Genomic DNA, 18,792 nt, shown 5'->3' on the forward strand with positions numbered 1-18,792 from the left:
TTATATTATTAATCATTTTTTTATTTTGTTATCAGAAGAACGTGATGTCACACATACTGGTTCACACATCCTATTATAGAATATGTACATTGGAGGGGTGTGTAGAAGTGCTTGCGTGCGCTATAGGGTTGCAATTTAAAGGGAGGGGCTGCTCAAAAATGGCTGATACGCACAGGGTAGGATATTCGGAAAAGAGAGAGTGACGGTTCGTGTCTTCCATACCGACCAATTGAGATTCTTTTATGACGATTTTGTTGCAAATATAGTTAGTTAATAATTATTATGAGGCGTTTACGAAATAATTTTCGTGTACTCCTAAAACCTCCACCAAAAACGGATACAGATCTTCCTCCCGAAAGGTGAAGTATCCCTGATTATGATCGTTAAGTTATAATTCGTTAAGTAACGAAATATATAGACCAAGAAATCTTATTTTTCTGTACGTATAATTTTATATTATTTAAATATATATGTGTATATATATATATATATATATATTTAAATAAAAACTTACATTTTATTTTATAAATTGCATGCTAATATTAATTTCAATGTTATTTTCACTTACTTCTTCTGTAATTAATCGTATTTTTTTTTCTTTTTTTTTCTTTTTGTGATAAACTAATAATAAACTATATATAAATATATTCGACGTATAGTCTCTAACAATGATATTTAATATTACAGTAAATTAAAGAAAAAAAATATTATACAAATATATTTATTAATAATCAATTTTGTATCCATAGATTAGAGCCTTCTTTTAATAATGTGGATCAAGGAAATTAAGAAACCAAATATACAGAGAAGTTATTGAAAACCTTTAAGAAAGATGTCTGGGTCAACTTTAAGAATTGCATTTTTCCTTTTTTTGGGATTTTCAACAAGCTTGTTAATATTTAGTAAAGCAGATGCTACTAAGTCTATCAGAGCTGTAAAAGCTCGATTAAAAACATCTTATTCATCATGGCGTATAGTGGTATGTCTAACTCAGCCGCAAACTCTCTATAAGATGGATTTCCAAAGATCATGGGAAGAAGCTAGATTAGAATCATCATCTCAGGCAGATATGGAAATATCTTATATCGAAGCAAGAATGACACCATTAAAAGATTCGTTATCATATCCTTTATCATTATTAAATAAGTTTTGCACAGACATCGAAGGTGGAAAAACAGTGTTGAGCCTTATAATGGGTGGAGGTTCAGCGGCTAGATTTCTTGTTACAGCTGCTACTGCCTTGAATCTTCCAGCTTTATGGTTACCATTTGCTCATCGTGATTTTCTTCGTCAGGTTAGTAATTCTTCATTATTTAAACTTCATGTATCAAACAGTAAAAATGTATATTTACTTTATGCTTTATTATAGGGTAATTATGGTCCGTTTGAAAGTCGTATAGGTTCTAGTTCTAAAGAAGTTGGTGCAGCAGCTGCTGCATTAATGCACAGAGCTAATTGGCATGCATTTACACTATTGATTGATACAACTTTACTTCCCGTATCTCATCTTTTTCAAACAAATCAACCAGTGTTAACACCTAGAGTAATCATTCATCTTCCAACGAATGATAAAACTTTGATAATGAGATTAAGAAGAGTAGCTGCTGAAGGAGGTACTGGTGGAATTGTAGTGATGGGTTGTGATTTAAACAACGCAAGAAGAATACTTACAGCAGCTAGCAAATTTGAAATGCTTTCAGGAAGATTTTTGTGGCTCTGGTTAGATCTCAGAGCAGAATTAAGACCTAATGAACCAAATATAATTAGTTCACATATCGTGCATAGTTCAAGAGCATCAATAGCAACGAACGGAAATTCTCCTCCATTAGAAAACTTAGAACGCAATATAAACCTTATATCGGAAAATCAGTTACCTTTAAATTCTTTACCAAGTTTGACAAATGATATACATAGATTGCAAGAATATAAATGGCAAAATGAGAAGACCATAACTAAACGGGAAGAAAAAATATTTAATTTTGATGATGAAGAAGTTAGAATAATGGATAAGGAGTTAAATTCTAAAAGTTTCATGCCAGTTGGAATGCTTGCCTTAAGACCTTCCAGTATAAAAGTAATGAATGGTGATACCTTATTATCTAGAATATTAAGAGAGACATCTCAAGCGTTGGATGAAACACTCTCAGACATAAAACCAAAGATGAATCGTCTTAGAGAATCTCAATTGAAAGAACATTTTATTCCTGAATGTTTTCCACATCCAAATGCTAAATTTTTAACAAGTGAAGTAAGGGAAAATTTTTCTAGAATATTAACACATAAATTAAGAAAATCAATGGGTCAAATTTCTAAAGATAAAGCAGAGTTTCAGTTATTAAATTTGCAAGCAGTGAGGTTTCCTGGAAATAAGACACAATTAAGGTTTAGAATATATTGTTTTTTTTTTTTATTAACATTTTAATACTTATCTAAAATAAAAATCTTTTATATAGATGGACCAAAGTGGGTACTATCAAAGGAGGAAAGGAAGTTCGTCTTGATACAATAATTTGGCCAGGTGGTGGTATTGTTCCAGCTTATCTTGAACAAGGTGGAGAAAGTATTGGAATGCCAGTATACCGCATAGTAACTGCACTAGCTTCACCATTTACTATGGCTACAAAATTACAAGAAGGACTTTGTTTAAGAGGGTTAATTTGTCGTCATGGAAACACCATCATGTGTTGTTATGGATTAAGCATAGATTTGATGTCCTTGGTGGCACGTGAATTGGGATTTCGTTTCGATTTGTATGTTGCTCACGACGGTCTGTTTGGAAAAAGGAATGGCAGAAGTGGTACATGGAATGGTATAATGGGAGAATTAGTTTCTGGACGTGCACAATTGGCTTTTGCAGCAATGAGTGTATCAGCTCATAGAGCAGAAGCAGTAGACTTTACTACACCATATTTTTTTAGTGGTGTTAGTTTTCTTACAGCCCCAAAATTAAAATCGGAGATACCCTTGTTTGCATTCCTTTTTCCATTCAGTACAGAATTATGGATTGCCGTATTCACTTCGTTAAACTTTACTGCAATAGCAGTAGCAATCTATGAGTGGTTAAGTCCGTTTGGTCTTAATCCATGGGGTAGACAACGAAGCAAGAATTTTTCAATAGCTTCTGCCCTTTGGGTAATGTGGGGACTTTTATGTGGTCATCTGGTAGCTTTTAAAGCTCCAAAATCATGGCCTAATAAGTTTTTGATCAATATTTGGGGAGGATTTTCTGTCATCTTTGTAGCTTCATACACAGCTAATATAGCTGCTCTTATTGCGGGCCTTTTCTTTCACTCTGCAGTCAGCAATTATCACGATAAAAGTGTGAGTATTTAAAATAATTTGTACAATTGCATAAAGATATCTTCTAACAAGGGCAAGAATGTTTTCGTTTGTAATTAATTCAATAAAATGTTTTATAATTACAGTTATTATCACAAAGAGTAGGTGCACCCAGAGCATCCGCAGCTGAATATTATGTACAGAGAGCGAATCCTCAACTATGGTCGCATATGGCACGTTATTCATTATCAGATGTTGCCGAAGGTGTTGAAAGATTAAGGAATGATAGTTTAGATATACTCATCGCAGACACACCTATTTTGGATTATTATCGTGCGACTGACGATGGTTGTCGTTTGCAAAAAATTGGTGACACTATCAATGAAGACACATATGCTGTTGCTCTTACAAAGGGCCATCCTCTTAAGGAGAGCATTTCTAAAGTTATAGCAAATTATACTAGTAATGGATTATTAGATATTTTACAAGAAAAATGGTATCTATTAAAATTTATTCTAATATCAATTATAATAGAAGGATTGATGAGATCTTATTTATATTTGATAAATTTATAGGTACGGTGGACTACCTTGCATCCATGGTCGGGAAGGTATGGATACAGGACTAGAACCTGAACAAGGTGGCCAACCTCGACCATTAGGGGTGGCTTCTGTAGCTGGTGTATTTTGTCTTTTGGGAATGGGTGTTGTATTAGGAGCTATTATTCTTGCTGGAGAACATCTATTCTATAAATATACATTACCAAGACTAAGGCATAGATCAGAAAATTCCATTTGGCGTAGTCGTAATGTAATGTTTTTTTCACAAAAGCTGTATAGGTTTATTAATTGCGTAGAACTGGTTTCACCGCATCATGCTGCAAGAGAATTAGTACATACTGTTAGACAAGGACAAATTGCTTCTCTTTTTCAAAAAAGTGTGAAACGAGTAAGTTCTAACTTTTACAAATACTTCTGTTTTATTTTTATATATCTACTAAGTATCCCTGTTCCAGAAGGAACACGAACAACGTAGACGGCGTAAAAGTAAAGCTCAGTTTTTTGAAATGATACAAGAAATACGAAGGTATTTAAACTCTATTTGAATTATATTATTAGTTTTATTCTATTAAGTAGGAATACCTTAATTACGGATTTAAACAAAAATTGAATCATCTTATTCGCTTCGTTTCTTTTTTCATTTTTTAAATAGAGTACAACAAGAAGAAAAAATAGAAATCGTACACGAAGAACCAGAAACAACAAAAGTAGTAAAAGAAGAAAAAGTACCAAAGGGAAAAGAAAGAAGTAGAAGTAAAAGTCCATTGATGCGTAGCCCTAGGAGATCAGAAAAAAGTAGAAGTTCTACTAATTTGTATAGTTCTCAACTTGGATTATCACCTGTCAATCTTGAAACGACGATGAAACCAAGGGAGTTTACCCTTAGTAGCACTAATCTTAGAGCTAGAAGTCCATTGGAAACTGTAGGTCGTAGATTGAGTCACGGTGACGGTGGTTCTCCACCACCGCATCTTGGATCTCATTTTGGTGGTAGTGCAACATTAAGACCTTTGATGTCAACAAAAAGTGACTCGGCTAGTGGTGGTACTCCTTCTATGAAAGGTGAATCTGTAGGTGGAATACCAACGCCCAAGTATTCCCGAAGCCCAGCAAAGCGGGGTCAATCTTTTCCAGTATTTGCTACTCTAAGACCACCACATTCGTCTATTCATTATACCTCGAAAGGTGCTGCATTGTTATTGCCAAATAGCGAATTAACATCTGCTATAGGACGTAAGTTATCTCGTGAATGGGGTTCTGGAACTATGGATGTAACAAGATCATCAGAAGCTATAAGTGGTGGTTCAACGTACACATTAAATCAGGAAACAACACTTTCCATTGAATGCCCAGAAGATGAAAATAAAGATCAGGAAGAAGTTATACCTGTTAAGAAACCTATACGCCGTGCTAGAAGTCACGAAAATCGAGATAGTGGCAAGTCAATGATAGATTTGCCGTCGCCAAGATTATTTGCTCAACCTATCGTGGGAGGTCGATCGGTAAGCGAACGAACCAAAAAACAACTTGAGTCAGAATTGAAAGCGATTTTAAGTGCCAGAGCTCATCATCGCGATTTACATCCTCCTTGATAGATTGAAATTTAATGGTAAGAGATTTTGAAAGCACCAAGCTTTGAAGATCGTTGCCTCTGAGGGGCATTGATTGATTTAAGCAATATCAGATTTATAGGTCAATTTATAGAAGAATCTGCCAGTTTACGGGAGGACTAAAAAGTAGGCCGTGTCAGGAGTCGCATAACAAAGCAAAATTTGCAAACAAAGAAATTTCTTGTTATGTACATTGATAATATAAGATATAATTGATAAAAAGTGCTATAAACTTGAGTAGAAACGTCTTCATAAGTAGTATGTACACAAACATTAAAATATTTTCTTGTTGGCATTTTAACTCTACATTAACCGTCACCCTGGTTGAGTCTCTCTTTTAATAGCAATGGTATTAGATATCGTGCATTACAGTATTTCTCAACTAACATCTCATGTATAATGACACAATGTAAAGAAAAAAACAATGTTTTTCAATAGTAATATAGTAGTCATAATAAAAATAATATAATTAATAAATAATATATGACGTTAAAAAATTATATGATTTTAATGCAGTATGTTTAATCCTAAAATAAAATCGTGTTAAACTCATCAGATATATATATAATTTTGATTTTATTAGAATAATGTAAAAATCTTTAGATTAACATTTATTAAATTTGAGAAATACTGTCCTATTGAATTTTGCTGAATTGAATTGTATACTGCCACCTTAATAATTCTTGTGATTGAAGAAAGGAGAGACTTGCTTGATGGACTGCCGGCGTAGAATGACCACTTACTAAATATATGATCAATCTTACAATCATTGTGCCTATTGATTATAAAAATCAAGGGCAAATGAGACTTTAATTAGTCATACCACATCATCAAATAATTCATAAAAATTAAATATCTAAGAAATCATTTCACCAAACATTTTAAGATCAAGACATTATCACTATAGAATTTTACTCTAATTTTGAGAAGGTAGCAATGCAGCCAGTAGATCAATAGCGTAAAAAAATATTGTTAAGTGTTTGCTGCAACGAGTTATATACTTATTATATATGTTTTGATGGAGTATTAGAAGAATGCATAATATTTATTTAAAATAGAGAAGGTCTATTGGTACATCTGTCACTACTACACAAATCTGATAATAAAAATTAAATAAAATATAATTTATAGTCAATCACAGCACAGTGACTTTTTAAAGAAATTATTCCAAGTCAAAAATAAGCAATATAAATTAATAATTTTTAATAATACAATGACATATTGTATAAGTTCTTTTTAATTGATCTTTTTTTTTATATTGTTCATATGTGTGCATTGTGTTATAAATTATTATTAGTATAATTTAATTTGAGATATTATGCACATTATATAAGCAATGAATCTGAAATTAATTTATTGTGATGTAGATTAGGATATATATGTATTACACGATATGAGGACCAAAATACATATTTGCAATATATAAACTGTTTTACGGGAAAATATATATTAACAATTCTCTTTCGTATAATTATGCTATATATATGATAAGACAAATGTCTAATATAGTATCTACTGTAAAAAAGTATCTGTACTATGATTATGAACGAACTTTTATGCTATGTCATGCTATTTTTTATTTTAATATGCACTTATTACTTCTACTACTACCACTGATATATGTATCAATATGGTCTTCTCTACAGGAATTGTATATGAAATATAATTGGAATTGAGAAATTATTACACACTAATGTGTGAACATCATCCTTATGTAGATATCCTTTGAATTAAATAAAGGAGATAAATTTGTTTGCTTGAATATTTTTACTTATTGTTAGATTTACAGAGAGTATGTACGAAATTAAATTAAAAAAATTAATTTTAAAGGATTCATGAGCGAGGCCTTAGGAGTAGTCGTATCCGCCCAATACTTCACTTAAATAATATGATATTTAAATACTCCATTATACTAAGTATATAAAAATAGATATTTAGTTTAAAAGTTCTCAATTAGATGTTATATTAGAACTACTAATTAAATTCTGGAAAATTTTTAACTGTAAGTTATTACGATTGTATGATACACGAATTTTAGTGAATGGATAAAAGAAACGGCTGATATTAAACAAAATTGCACCTTAACTTTTATCATTAGATATTTGGTAGTAGTCGTATACAACTGTTATATATTTTTATTTAATTGCATGTTATTAATACACGACTTGAATGAATGAAAGTATGTTTTAAATGATCGCATTATTTACTCATCATTGTTCCGTATAATGTATTCATCTAATATCCTCTGTAAATTATTATAATGCGTTTATTTTGTTTATACTGTAATTAATGATAAGGAAATTTCCTTATTTTAGTAAACAATGAGAAACTTAATTTTTCAGCACTTTCTAAAAAAGATATTTTAGAAAAAAAAATTATCTCTAACAACCAGATTGAATTATTTCAAATATATAATATTTATATAATATTTAACCCAATTATAAGCGATCAAAAAATATAGGGGGCCAGTTTTGAGCTACCCAAGCCTAAAAAATCAAAGATAGATTTATTAATTTTAGCTGTACATTATTTATAAGAGAGTTCTAGACATGATTTAGCGCGATATGCGATTGAACGTTCTTTCATTTATTTATTCTTAATGGATATTATGTATAAAATATATATTTTACCAGCTATTTAAATAAACTCGCAATCGCACTAAATTTAAAGTCGAATTATCCTTATCTTTGTACGCCAACAAGACATTTTTTATTTCGAAAACATTGGAGATATAAGAGTGACGAGTACCTATTCGATCGACGTTTCTTATATCGATAAAATATAGAATTTATGATTAATTGGCAGGAATGCAGTTGGATGTGTATAATATTTTAGGGTCGGCCTATTTAATGTACAAAAGTGAAAGTACGGTCTTACTTACAACAAACATACTCTACAGAATCTTTTTTTGTTTATTTTCTTACAGTATTTATGTAGTTTTATAACAGACTTTATTCTCTTTTTTTTTTTTTATAATTTCATGTTATATAAGCTGTTCTGTAAAAAAAATAAACAAAAGAACGAGTACAAGTTAAACTGTATTATCTATTGTTCGGGAAACTCTAGATAAGGTTAATAAATAGAAATAATAGATAAAATATTAAGATACCAGAATGAGAAAGAAAATTCAGTAATAGTAGACAAAAAGATAAAGAAAAAAAATTATATATATATATTATATTATCTACCTATACGCGGCCATTATCCCGAACGCACGTGTACGCACATTATGCATGTAACAGTTAAAGAACTGTACCAGCATGAGTAGGCGATATCGAAAATGTTACAACTGTATCTTTAATAATTGTAGTATTATATCCATTCACTCATAAATGGCAATAAGATTGTTATATTCTACGACGCACTGCCACATTTTTAAGCATGTTCAAGTTATTTTTAAAATCTTACCAAATGATAATTAACAATTAATATTGTATAACAATTGAATGATTTATGTATCAAGTTATAAAACAGGAAACATATACGATGTTATAATTAAATGAAAAAGAATTTTTCTATTTATCAAATTGCGTTTTCACAATATCATAATTACACTTGAAATATCACATTAAAATAAATTAATAGAGTTCATTTTTTTTTATCGTTATGATGTAAAACGTGAAGTCAAGTGTTTCCAATTAACGTAATTGATTACGATATTGTATTAGGATGTAGTCATAATTTCGCGTTTAATATTGTAAATGACTTTTAATCTTACATATATAAAATCTGAACGTTATTTTCTAATATTATATTCATAAAGTTAAAAATTATTTCTATGATATCAAATGTTCAATCTGTTACTTTTTCAAAGTCATTAAGTAAAAAAAAAAATCCTAATACGCGAACTCGCTGTGCAATGTATCCGCCATTTTTTAAGATTTTTTGACTTTTGTCCTTCACATTTTATTTGCAATTTTTATTGAATTTTTGTTGAGATAATAAAACATGTTCAATAGTAAATTTCAAATGTAAACGATTAGAAATATATTTAAAAAAAGAGAAAACAATAAATCAATTGTTAATATTAAAGATACTTGCCAATTTATAAAAAAAAAAAAAAAAAGAAAAGAAGCAACTGGGGCGAAGATACATTGAACGGCATGAAGTTCCTCTTATCGCATTTGACTTGTTGGCGTACGTTGTTAGATTAAGTTCTGAGTAAAACCTACCTCGTCTCTCTTGTTACGCCTACTATTATATTACTACTACCACTAAAATACTAATAATACTACTACTGACATTACACTACTACTTATTACAATGCTGTTATTGTTGACGAGAACTCCATATTATTAAAGAATAAATATATTGTCTGAAAGTATTATTCTTTCATTTCTTTACGATATTGTGGTGTAACACTTAAATGAACAAAAAGAAAAGCTTAATATATTAATCGAGTATCGTGATGTAAATATAATTTGATTTTTGTTAAAAATATCGTAATAATGTGAGAAACAAAAAGAAATATCATAAATTTTACTTTTTTTACTATTTTATAAACTTTATAAGAAAAAAAAAATAGTTTGACGTGCTCCTAACAGTATCTAAACTGTTAATGAAGACTAAAACGATCTAACGATTCAAAATGCACGAGCATCGAAGTTGCGAGTATAAAAAGCAAATACAAAGAAAGAAAGAAAAAAAAAAAAATGCGAAGAAGCTATTATGTATACGGATTCGACGTCGTTTACGTTGATTTAAATGTTATCGACATAAACGGAAAGGTAATTTTGCAAGTCACTCTAAGAGTCATCACGATGTCATGCTTGCCTCCTCATGGTCGACTTTTGACCACGCTTTAAATTACAAAGATCGAAGAAAGAAATCATTTCGTCTCGTTATTTGATAAAAAGAATTTAATTAAACAATAAAGCTCGCTTATAAAAACAGAACAAACAAATACCTATATATATATATATATATATATATGTATATTAATCTCGCTTATGTGTATACGTATGCTCGTTAAAAATTGATTAAAGATAATAATAACGTAGACTATTTATTAATAATATAACAATTTTTGTGTTGACAAGATTAATAAGATATATTTGTATTCGTAAATAGAGGAAAAGAATAGAGATACGTGATTCGTAGTAAGAGAAAGTACGATTGCGCTTCTTTTAAATATGCTTGCACTGTTACGATTGATGGCGGGAGGTATGAGAGTACAAGCAAAGTTAGTAGGCGCAGCTTAACGATGCTCATTGACGCTGTTGCTTTTAAAAACTAACAATAAGAGAAAAAGAAAGAGAAAGAGAAAAAGAGAGAGATAGATCTTTGATTTCTGACCATGACGAAGCGCGATCGCAAGAGATTGAAATCCTTCCTTCGCGCCGTAACACGTGCGCATGGAAATTATTCTACGTTTGAAGCGACAAACGCGTTCAGTGACATCGCATCTATCGCGACTGATCGCAGCGTTGTTTAATCCCTGCGTCATCGTACATGACCATCGATACAATCAGTCGTTGCTGGCCGATCGAAATATGTTCGTTGTCTAATGACTATCCGTATGTCTATGATAACTTATTTTGATCTTACCAATGAATATTATCGTTATTCTCAAAAATTATCCTGAAACATAAGACTTCCTGGTAAGTCATTCACTTACTGCGAACGCGCGCGTATTACGTATTTGAGATTTTTTTTCAGGCAAATCAATCTTCTTTAAAACAAAAATTAATTGTGGTGTTATATTTTATATATTAGCCAATGTTTACATTACAATCTTATCAATAAAACATTGTCTTGTCAAATGAAATAGACAAAAGCGAAAACATTCTATCTTTCCTTATTGTATTATAATCGTTACCATTCTTTATTTAAATTCTTTTCAAATTATTCAAAATTATTTCAATTGCTCATTTAAATAACTTGTGTGAATTTATAAAATTATGGTAGACCACTTTTTACATTGGTATCATCAATCTTATTGTCTCTATAATTGTTATTTAAATTTATTTCTTTTAATTCTACAAAGTTATTCCAAATTACAAAATATTTGATTAACATTCTAATTTGACTCTGTAGATTATAACTTTAATGGATGGAGAAGAAAATTGTCAACAGAATAAAGAAGCTTGCGGGAAACATGGATTAAAATCAACAATGCAAACTGAAGGAGAAAGTGTTCATTACGATTCTCCTAGTACATCTACACATGCAGATCTTGGAGATATGACATTTTATATGAGTAATTACCTTAAGGATGCTATGAAAATGATGTTTATGATGAGAAGTCATCATATGCTTACCGATGTCATACTTGAAGTAGGAACAGAATTATTTCATGCTCATAAGGTTATTTTAGCTGCTGCCAGTCCATATTTTAAGGTAAGAATCTTCATAAATTTATATGCAAGTTATGCATATATAAGTTGTATTAACTTTATTTGCAACAACTTTAATAGGCCATGTTTACTGGTGGATTAAAAGAAAGTGAAATGACAAGGATAAAACTTCAAGGAGTTTGTCCAACCGCCATGGCTCGCTTAATGTGTTTTATGTATACTGGTCAAATAAGTGTAACAGAAATAACTGTGTGTTCTTTACTATCCGCTGCTACAATGTTTCAAGTAAAGATAATAATATTCTGAATCTATGAATAATTGACTTAATAATATCATTTAATTATATATATATATATATGTATGTATATATTATGTAGGTTAGTAATGTAATAGATGCATGTTCTGTATTTTTGGAAAGACAATTGGATCCTACAAATGCAATTGGAATTGCAAATTTTGCAGAACAGCATGGTTGTCAAAATTTATATCATAAAGCAAATCGATTTATCGTACAACATTTTAATCGGATATGTCAAGAAGAAGAGTTCTTGCAACTTTCTGCGATGCAGTTAGTATCATTGGTACGAAAAGATGAACTCAATGTTCAAGAAGAAAGAGAAGTTTATAATGCAGTTTTGAAATGGGTGAAATACAATGAAGAAGCAAGAGGTCCTAAGATGGAACATATATTACAAGCTGTACGCTGTCAGTATCTTACACCAAATTTTCTGCGCGATCAAATGAAAAATTGTGATGTTTTAAAGAAAGTGCCTGCATGTCGTGAATACCTTGCTCAAATATTTAAAGACTTGACGCTTCATAAAAAACCAATAGTGAAAGAAAGAACACCTAATACGCCAAGAGTAATTTATATAGCTGGTGGATTTTTACAACATTCTTTAGATGTTTTAGAAGGATATAATGCAGATGACAAAACATGGACTACGCATTCAACACTCATATTTCCACGTTCTGGATTAGGAGGTGCATTCCTAAAAGGCATGTTTTATGCTGTTGGTGGTAGGAATAATACGCCTGAAACTAGGTTAGTAATTTAATATAACAAATTAAACAAATTTATAGATTTTTAAAATGACAAGAATGAATGGTACATGAATTTCAAGAAGGTTTGGGTAAATTTTAGATACGATTGTGATTGGGCAGATCGATACAATCCATTAACAGATCAATGGAGAACTTGTAGCCCAATGTCAGTTCCAAGAAATCGTCTTGGAGTTGCTGTTATGGATGGATTATTGTATGCTGTAGGTGGTAGTGCTGGTGCAGAGTATCATAACAGTGTTGAATGTTATGATCCAGATCAAGATATGTGGACTAATGTAAAACCTATGCATATTAAGAGATTAGGTGTTGGTGTAGCGGTTGTTAATAGGTAATAATGTCTTAAGTTATCTCATATTATAGAATTCTGAAAATTAGTATAATCCTAATTTGTAATAACAGACTACTTTATGCAATTGGTGGCTTTGATGGAAAGAATAGACTTAATTCTGTAGAATGCTATCATCCTGAAAATGATGAATGGACAATGGTTTCATCTATGAAATGTAGTCGTTCAGGAGCAGGAATTGCTAGTTTAGGTCAATATATATATGTCATAGGTGGATATGACGGATCGTGCCAATTAAAATCAGTTGAACGATATGATACAGAACGTGACGTGTGGGACTATGTCAGTAGTGTTTCTATTGCACGTAGTGCATTAAGTGTTACAGTTCTTGATGGAAAATTATATGCAATGGGTATGTGTTTATGTAATTATAATATTTCTTATAAAACTTTTAATAAAGATTCTTTTACAAATTGATATTTGAATAAAGAAATATTTATTTTTCAGGAGGTTACGATGGATCATCGTTTTTAAAGATCGTTGAAATTTATGATCCTGTTAAAGATCAATGGGAACAGGGAATAGATATGACATTTGGAAGATCTGGTCATGCAAGTGCTGTGTCTTATCATTTATGTCCAATACATTGCGATTACTTAGATCATAATATAACTTTGAACGGAGGTCCATTATGATATAATTATATAATTTTAATGCTAATTTATATATTAATAAGCCAACAACAAAAAATGAAATCATTCTTGAAAAGGAAAATTATGAAAAATCAATATAAAAATTAGAAAAAATATCCAATCATAATTGATCAAAGGTAAAATGATAAAAGTATGAATACTTGCACACAACCAGACTGATATATGTATTTTTGGTAATAGTGTTAAATTAATCTAGTTCCTAAGGTCTATAATAAGTAATAAAGGCCAAGATTTATACTGGAAGCCCAGATAAGTATATTTAATATAAATATCATGTAAAGAAGCTCGTGACGTCCATTAAGATAGGTTCACTTGTAATATGTAAATCATTTTTATAATATTATAAATAATATTTAACATGTTGTACATATTTATAACATAAATACATCGTTTTTGATTTTTATCATTATATAACTTTTTATTTACGTACGAGGTACGATTATAAAGTTAAACAATTTTTAGGGATTTTAATTAATAAGTATTGTATAATTTAGCTGAATGTAAATATAATCTAAGACAAGATGTATTTCTTTCATTCATTTATTTTTGTCTGTTATATACTATTAATATTATTCAATTGATTATATATTATATTAGTATTAATGTGATTAATATATTATTAAGAAATATAATATAATTATAATATTTTCTAGGACAAAAAAGTTGGCATAGAACCGCAACAGCAGAAAAAAATGAATAAGTGCACCTAATTGCTGACTAATTACTCAATCAAAATTCATATATATAATTGGTCACTTTATATATATTGATTAATTATTTAATTAATTATTAATAATTGGAAAATCGAAAAAATTTTTTCTCATTTCTAAGCAAAGCAATGAAGTTTTCTATTGTTTTTTGTTTTCAATCAATTGCTCACTTTTTGTTTGTCCGTTTGTCTCCGGTCTTTCTAGCTCCAATATGATTTCGGTTTTTTTTTAATCTAGTAAGTCTTTTTCCTGTGTGCCTGTTCCAAGACAATTGTTCTTAATGAGTAAACTTCTTTAATTAATAATTAAAACAAAATATCTATAATAGACTTCTAATTGTTGTTTGTTGATATAAATGGATATAGAATTTAATAACACATTCACTTTGTGTATACTACTTACTATTAAAAGTTACTAGGAGATATGCAAGTTTAAAATTTATTGAGATTCTAGTAACATTGCTAAGCATCATATCGGTAATAGTAGTGTTCTACTTTTATCTTATCGACAGTCGGTAATACGACTTATCGACAATCGGTAATACGACTTATCAACAGTCGGTAATACGACTTACCGACCGAGAGAGATCTTATGATAACTTACCATCAGAATTACCGAAGTAGAAAAACCTTCTCCGCAGAAAAAAATGAATTCGACCAATACATTGTTGATAAAATAGTTTATTATATTAATATCCATAATCAAAGTAAGATTTATGAATTTAAAAGACATTTAATAATTATAAATTAGCGATTATTAAATAAAAATTAATGCTGTATATAGAATTATCAACGTGATCATTAATCAGTGTATCGATTAAATATTGCAGTATAAACATAACATTTTTGGAATTTAAATCTCCCAACAAAGTGACTTGAAATATTATTAAATTTATTTATAATGCCTCAACAAGGATCAATATATGATTTAGCTTATCATGGTAAAACGTCAGATGTAAAAATCTTACTTAATCTAACTGAATCTTTGAAAACGCAAACTGACACTGTAAGTATTCAAATTTGATATATTATAATTAAAGATTGAGGTTAGATAATGAAGGATAAATCATTAATTTTTATTTTAGAATGGACGAATGTTAATACACTGGGCTGCTTTAGGTGGACATGACGATTTAGTGAGACATTTATTATCTCTCGGCTCACCAGTTGACCCAACAGATGATGTGAGTTTAGATTTAGTTTTATTTTGCATTGTAATGACAATACTGATAAAGATGATATCTCATTTTGTGTTAAAAATGAGTAGGTAATTTAAATGATATCATCTCTTCCACATTAAATTGATATAACACATATAAAAAAAGAAAAAATATTTTTCTTGCATAGAATTTTCGTATTATTATATAGAAGATGATTTTAAGAGTTTCTGTATTCGATCATTTCATAGACAAACATGACACCGTTAATTTTGGCAGCATCCGCTGGACGAGAAAAAGTAGTTAACACCTTGCTTACCGAAGGTGCAAACGTTAATGCAACGACTGAAGATGGACATTCGTCATTGCAATATGCAGCATCGAAAAATTGGAAGTCGATATGCGTTGCATTGCTCGAAAAATATGCTGACATTAATATTGCTGACAAGAGAGGAGCCACTCCTATGCACAGAGCTGCTTCAAAAGGAAATATTGCGATAGTTAAACTTTTATTAGAACATGGAAAAGATTTGAAGATAGGTCTCGTATTATTTCCTTTTTGAATAATTTTAATAATATATATACTGTGTGTGTGTGTGTGTTATATTAACTTGTTCAAAGATCAAAGGGATTAACTCCACTTTTAGAATTTTTCATAATTTTATTATCAAAGCTTTATATTTCAAATAAATTTCCTTAATGATTAGGCTTAGAACCATTTTAAATGAGAAGAATTTTTATGATTATTCAGTAATAAATAATACGACAATATATTATTATTTTTTTTATGGAGTTAATTAATTTGGCATCGTTTGGGTAGCTAATAATTTAATTTGTAAGTCACGTCGATCGTTTGTTTCAGATCAACAAGATGCATATGGAAATACCGCATTGCATTTAGCTTGTGAGGAAGATCGTCGCGAAGAAGCACTGTTGTTGGTTTTAAATGGTGCCAATCTAACGTTGACCAATAAAGAACGCAAAACTCCATTAGATTTGGCGGCTCCTGGATTAGTTCAAATGCTCAAACAACTAAAGGAAGACCCAACGACTGCTTAAGATTTTCTTCTCTTATATTTCAGTTATGCTTTAATGCAACACTGTCTAACTTCTCTTAATTTGAGGGTCATATTTTCTTTTGCAAACATTTCAAGAACCCAAGAAAGGTATATAATCAAAAAGTCAACAATTGTCATTTGAAAAATTTCATTTTAATTATTAATTTGATTTGGCAAATGTGTCTCCGTTTAAATTTTTGTTTCAAAATATTGATTTGCTTTGCGGGCTGCCAGTTGGACAGTGCTGCTTTAACGTATTGAATGTTTCTTCTTAAGAAAGAAAAGAAAAAAAAGAAAAAAAAAGAAAAGGAAAAACAAAAAAAAGAATAAATAAAAATACAAACGAAACAATTCTCTATGCGTGATTATACAAATAAAAAGACTCCAAGATTAGTGCTTTAATTTGATCTACTATTTCAGCATTTATTATACTTTTCTTTTATATACTTATGATGCAATCAACGTTTATATTTATTCCATATAAAACATATCAAAACTCTTCCTTCCGCGTTATTTCAAACTTCTATTTCTTCTTTTTTTTTGTTTCTCTCCTAGTTTCATTGTATATGACGGCTTACCCCGATTATCAAATACTTTCACAATGATCACTTCTCGTCACAGTCACAGGATTAATCATCATGTCCCTCCGTTGCGTAAAATCGTTTGAAAAATTTGCTTTATTTTCTTTTTATTATTGTTTTTTTTTATTTTTATTTATCGTTAATGCATAATAATGGCAAGCAGGACATGATATAAAAAAAAAACACCAACGAGAAATGAACATCCTCTCAAAGCAATTATATATACACAATTCACAGTGGTCACAAGTGGAAACATTTCTCGTGTTAAGAGATTGCATATCATTTTAATCGGCTCTCAGCGTCAACATGATATGCTGCCTCTGAAATCAACAGCACGTACAATGGCAGTTCCGTTGTTTTATTCGTTTTTTTTTTCATTTTCATCTTCTTCTTCTTTATTTTTAGAATCACGCCTTTGAAAAAATTTTGCCTAATATATTACTAGGAAGCCATAGTTTTAACACCTTATTTCGCTTAATATATATATATTATATATATATATTAAAGGCCTATTATATTATTAATTAGTATATTTTTCATGTTTGCTAGTCGCATCAAAATATATTCTAACCCTGGCACAATATGTTGTTAACTATAAATGCCTTTTGGTACAAAGGATTCCATAAAATGTGTGTGTATGTAAAAAAATGCGCGTATAAAACATCTTCACCCGGTGGTGGTGTATGTACTACTTGAGTTAGGTGATCGCTTTTAAACGCAATTTGTAAAATTTGCGCCTATACATTTGGACTCCCATTCCCAAGTCAGACGAAAATTTAGTCTCTCAAATGCATTTTCTTTTTCTTTTTTTTTTCTCTTTTTTTTCTCATTTTTTCCCCTTTTTTCCTTTATCCTTTAATTGTTTTTCCCTAATCAGTTCATTTCAAAAGGTTGGCGACAACTGAATAATTAATTCAGAAAATTATAAATTAAAATTATATCTTAAGTACAAAAAAAAGAAAGTCTTTGCGGCACACTGTTCTTCTTCCCCCACCAAAAATGTAATTAGTTGTGCTTAGAATTAAACCGAAGAATCGAATCTTAAATGCAACGATCGCGTATGAATGCAATTATGTTAACGAAGTGACGAATGTTACTCCTTAGTATAAATATTTTTCATCTAAATTTTAAATCTCTGAGAAGAGAAAGCAAGCAGCATGTACGAAAGACGAAATGCAATTGAAAACTTCGAAATGTACGAACCTTTTAAAATGAAACTGGAGTATACAACTATACCTCTCAATTTGTCTTATTTTATTTATATGATCCGCATAGTATTAGTTTAATTATTTTGATACTATTTGCGATAATAATAAAATATTATAATAATTAATAATACTTATAATAGTAATAGTAATAATAATAATTAAAAATGTGTACGGTGTTTTTGTGTGTGTGTATGTCTGCGTTTGAGAGAGAATGCTTTTTATAGCAACAAAAATATAATGCAATAATAATAATAATAATAATAATAATAA

At 29.9% G+C, this 18,792-nt stretch overlaps 3 protein-coding genes across 7 annotated transcripts; all 3 read left to right on the top strand.

Moving 5' to 3' along the window:
- Positions 1–74: 74 nt before the first annotated feature.
- LOC106788234 lies at positions 75–5,931 on the top strand. 4 transcript variants are annotated; one of them, XM_014751318.1, is made up of 9 exons: positions 80–359; positions 750–1,294; positions 1,370–2,382; positions 2,454–3,321; positions 3,426–3,775; positions 3,855–4,227; positions 4,295–4,365; positions 4,492–5,448; positions 5,524–5,931. In XM_014751318.1, exons 2-8 carry the CDS (start codon positions 833–835, stop codon positions 5,429–5,431), a joined length of 4,077 nt encoding a protein of 1,358 aa, XP_014606804.1. In that variant the 5' UTR covers positions 80–359; positions 750–832; the 3' UTR covers positions 5,432–5,448; positions 5,524–5,931. The 4 variants fall into 4 exon arrangements, with proteins under 4 accessions (XP_014606805.1, XP_014606804.1, XP_014606806.1 ...); XM_014751320.1 differs by having other exon boundaries at positions 1,370–1,613; positions 1,701–2,382; positions 4,492–5,931; XM_014751319.1 differs by having other exon boundaries at positions 75–359; positions 4,298–4,365; positions 4,492–5,931.
- Positions 5,932–10,493: 4,562 nt separating this feature from the next.
- Positions 10,494–14,193, top strand: LOC106788236 (kelch-like ECH-associated protein 1). 2 transcript variants are annotated; one of them, XM_014751325.1, is made up of 7 exons: positions 10,494–10,943; positions 11,486–11,788; positions 11,866–12,030; positions 12,123–12,790; positions 12,890–13,138; positions 13,210–13,508; positions 13,604–14,193. In XM_014751325.1, exons 2-7 carry the CDS (start codon positions 11,498–11,500, stop codon positions 13,789–13,791), a joined length of 1,860 nt encoding a protein of 619 aa, XP_014606811.1. In that variant the 5' UTR covers positions 10,494–10,943; positions 11,486–11,497; the 3' UTR covers positions 13,792–14,193. The 2 variants fall into 2 exon arrangements, with proteins under 2 accessions (XP_014606811.1, XP_014606810.1); XM_014751324.1 differs by having other exon boundaries at positions 10,495–11,049.
- A 1,069-nt stretch (positions 14,194–15,262) lies between these two features.
- LOC106788239 (26S proteasome non-ATPase regulatory subunit 10-like) lies at positions 15,263–17,232 on the top strand. Its single transcript, XM_014751330.1, has 4 exons — positions 15,263–15,524; positions 15,604–15,702; positions 15,927–16,215; positions 16,538–17,232. The coding sequence occupies exons 1-4, from the start codon at positions 15,420–15,422 to the stop codon at positions 16,732–16,734; spliced, it is 690 nt and encodes a 229-aa protein (XP_014606816.1). The 5' UTR covers positions 15,263–15,419; the 3' UTR covers positions 16,735–17,232.
- The last annotated feature ends 1,560 nt before the right edge of the window (positions 17,233–18,792 follow it).

This window comes from Polistes canadensis, unplaced genomic scaffold, assembly GCF_001313835.1.
Source record: "Polistes canadensis isolate GaletaPanama2010 unplaced genomic scaffold, ASM131383v1 scaffold_130, whole genome shotgun sequence".
In the NCBI taxonomy this organism is placed as follows: domain Eukaryota; kingdom Metazoa; phylum Arthropoda; class Insecta; order Hymenoptera; family Vespidae; genus Polistes; species Polistes canadensis.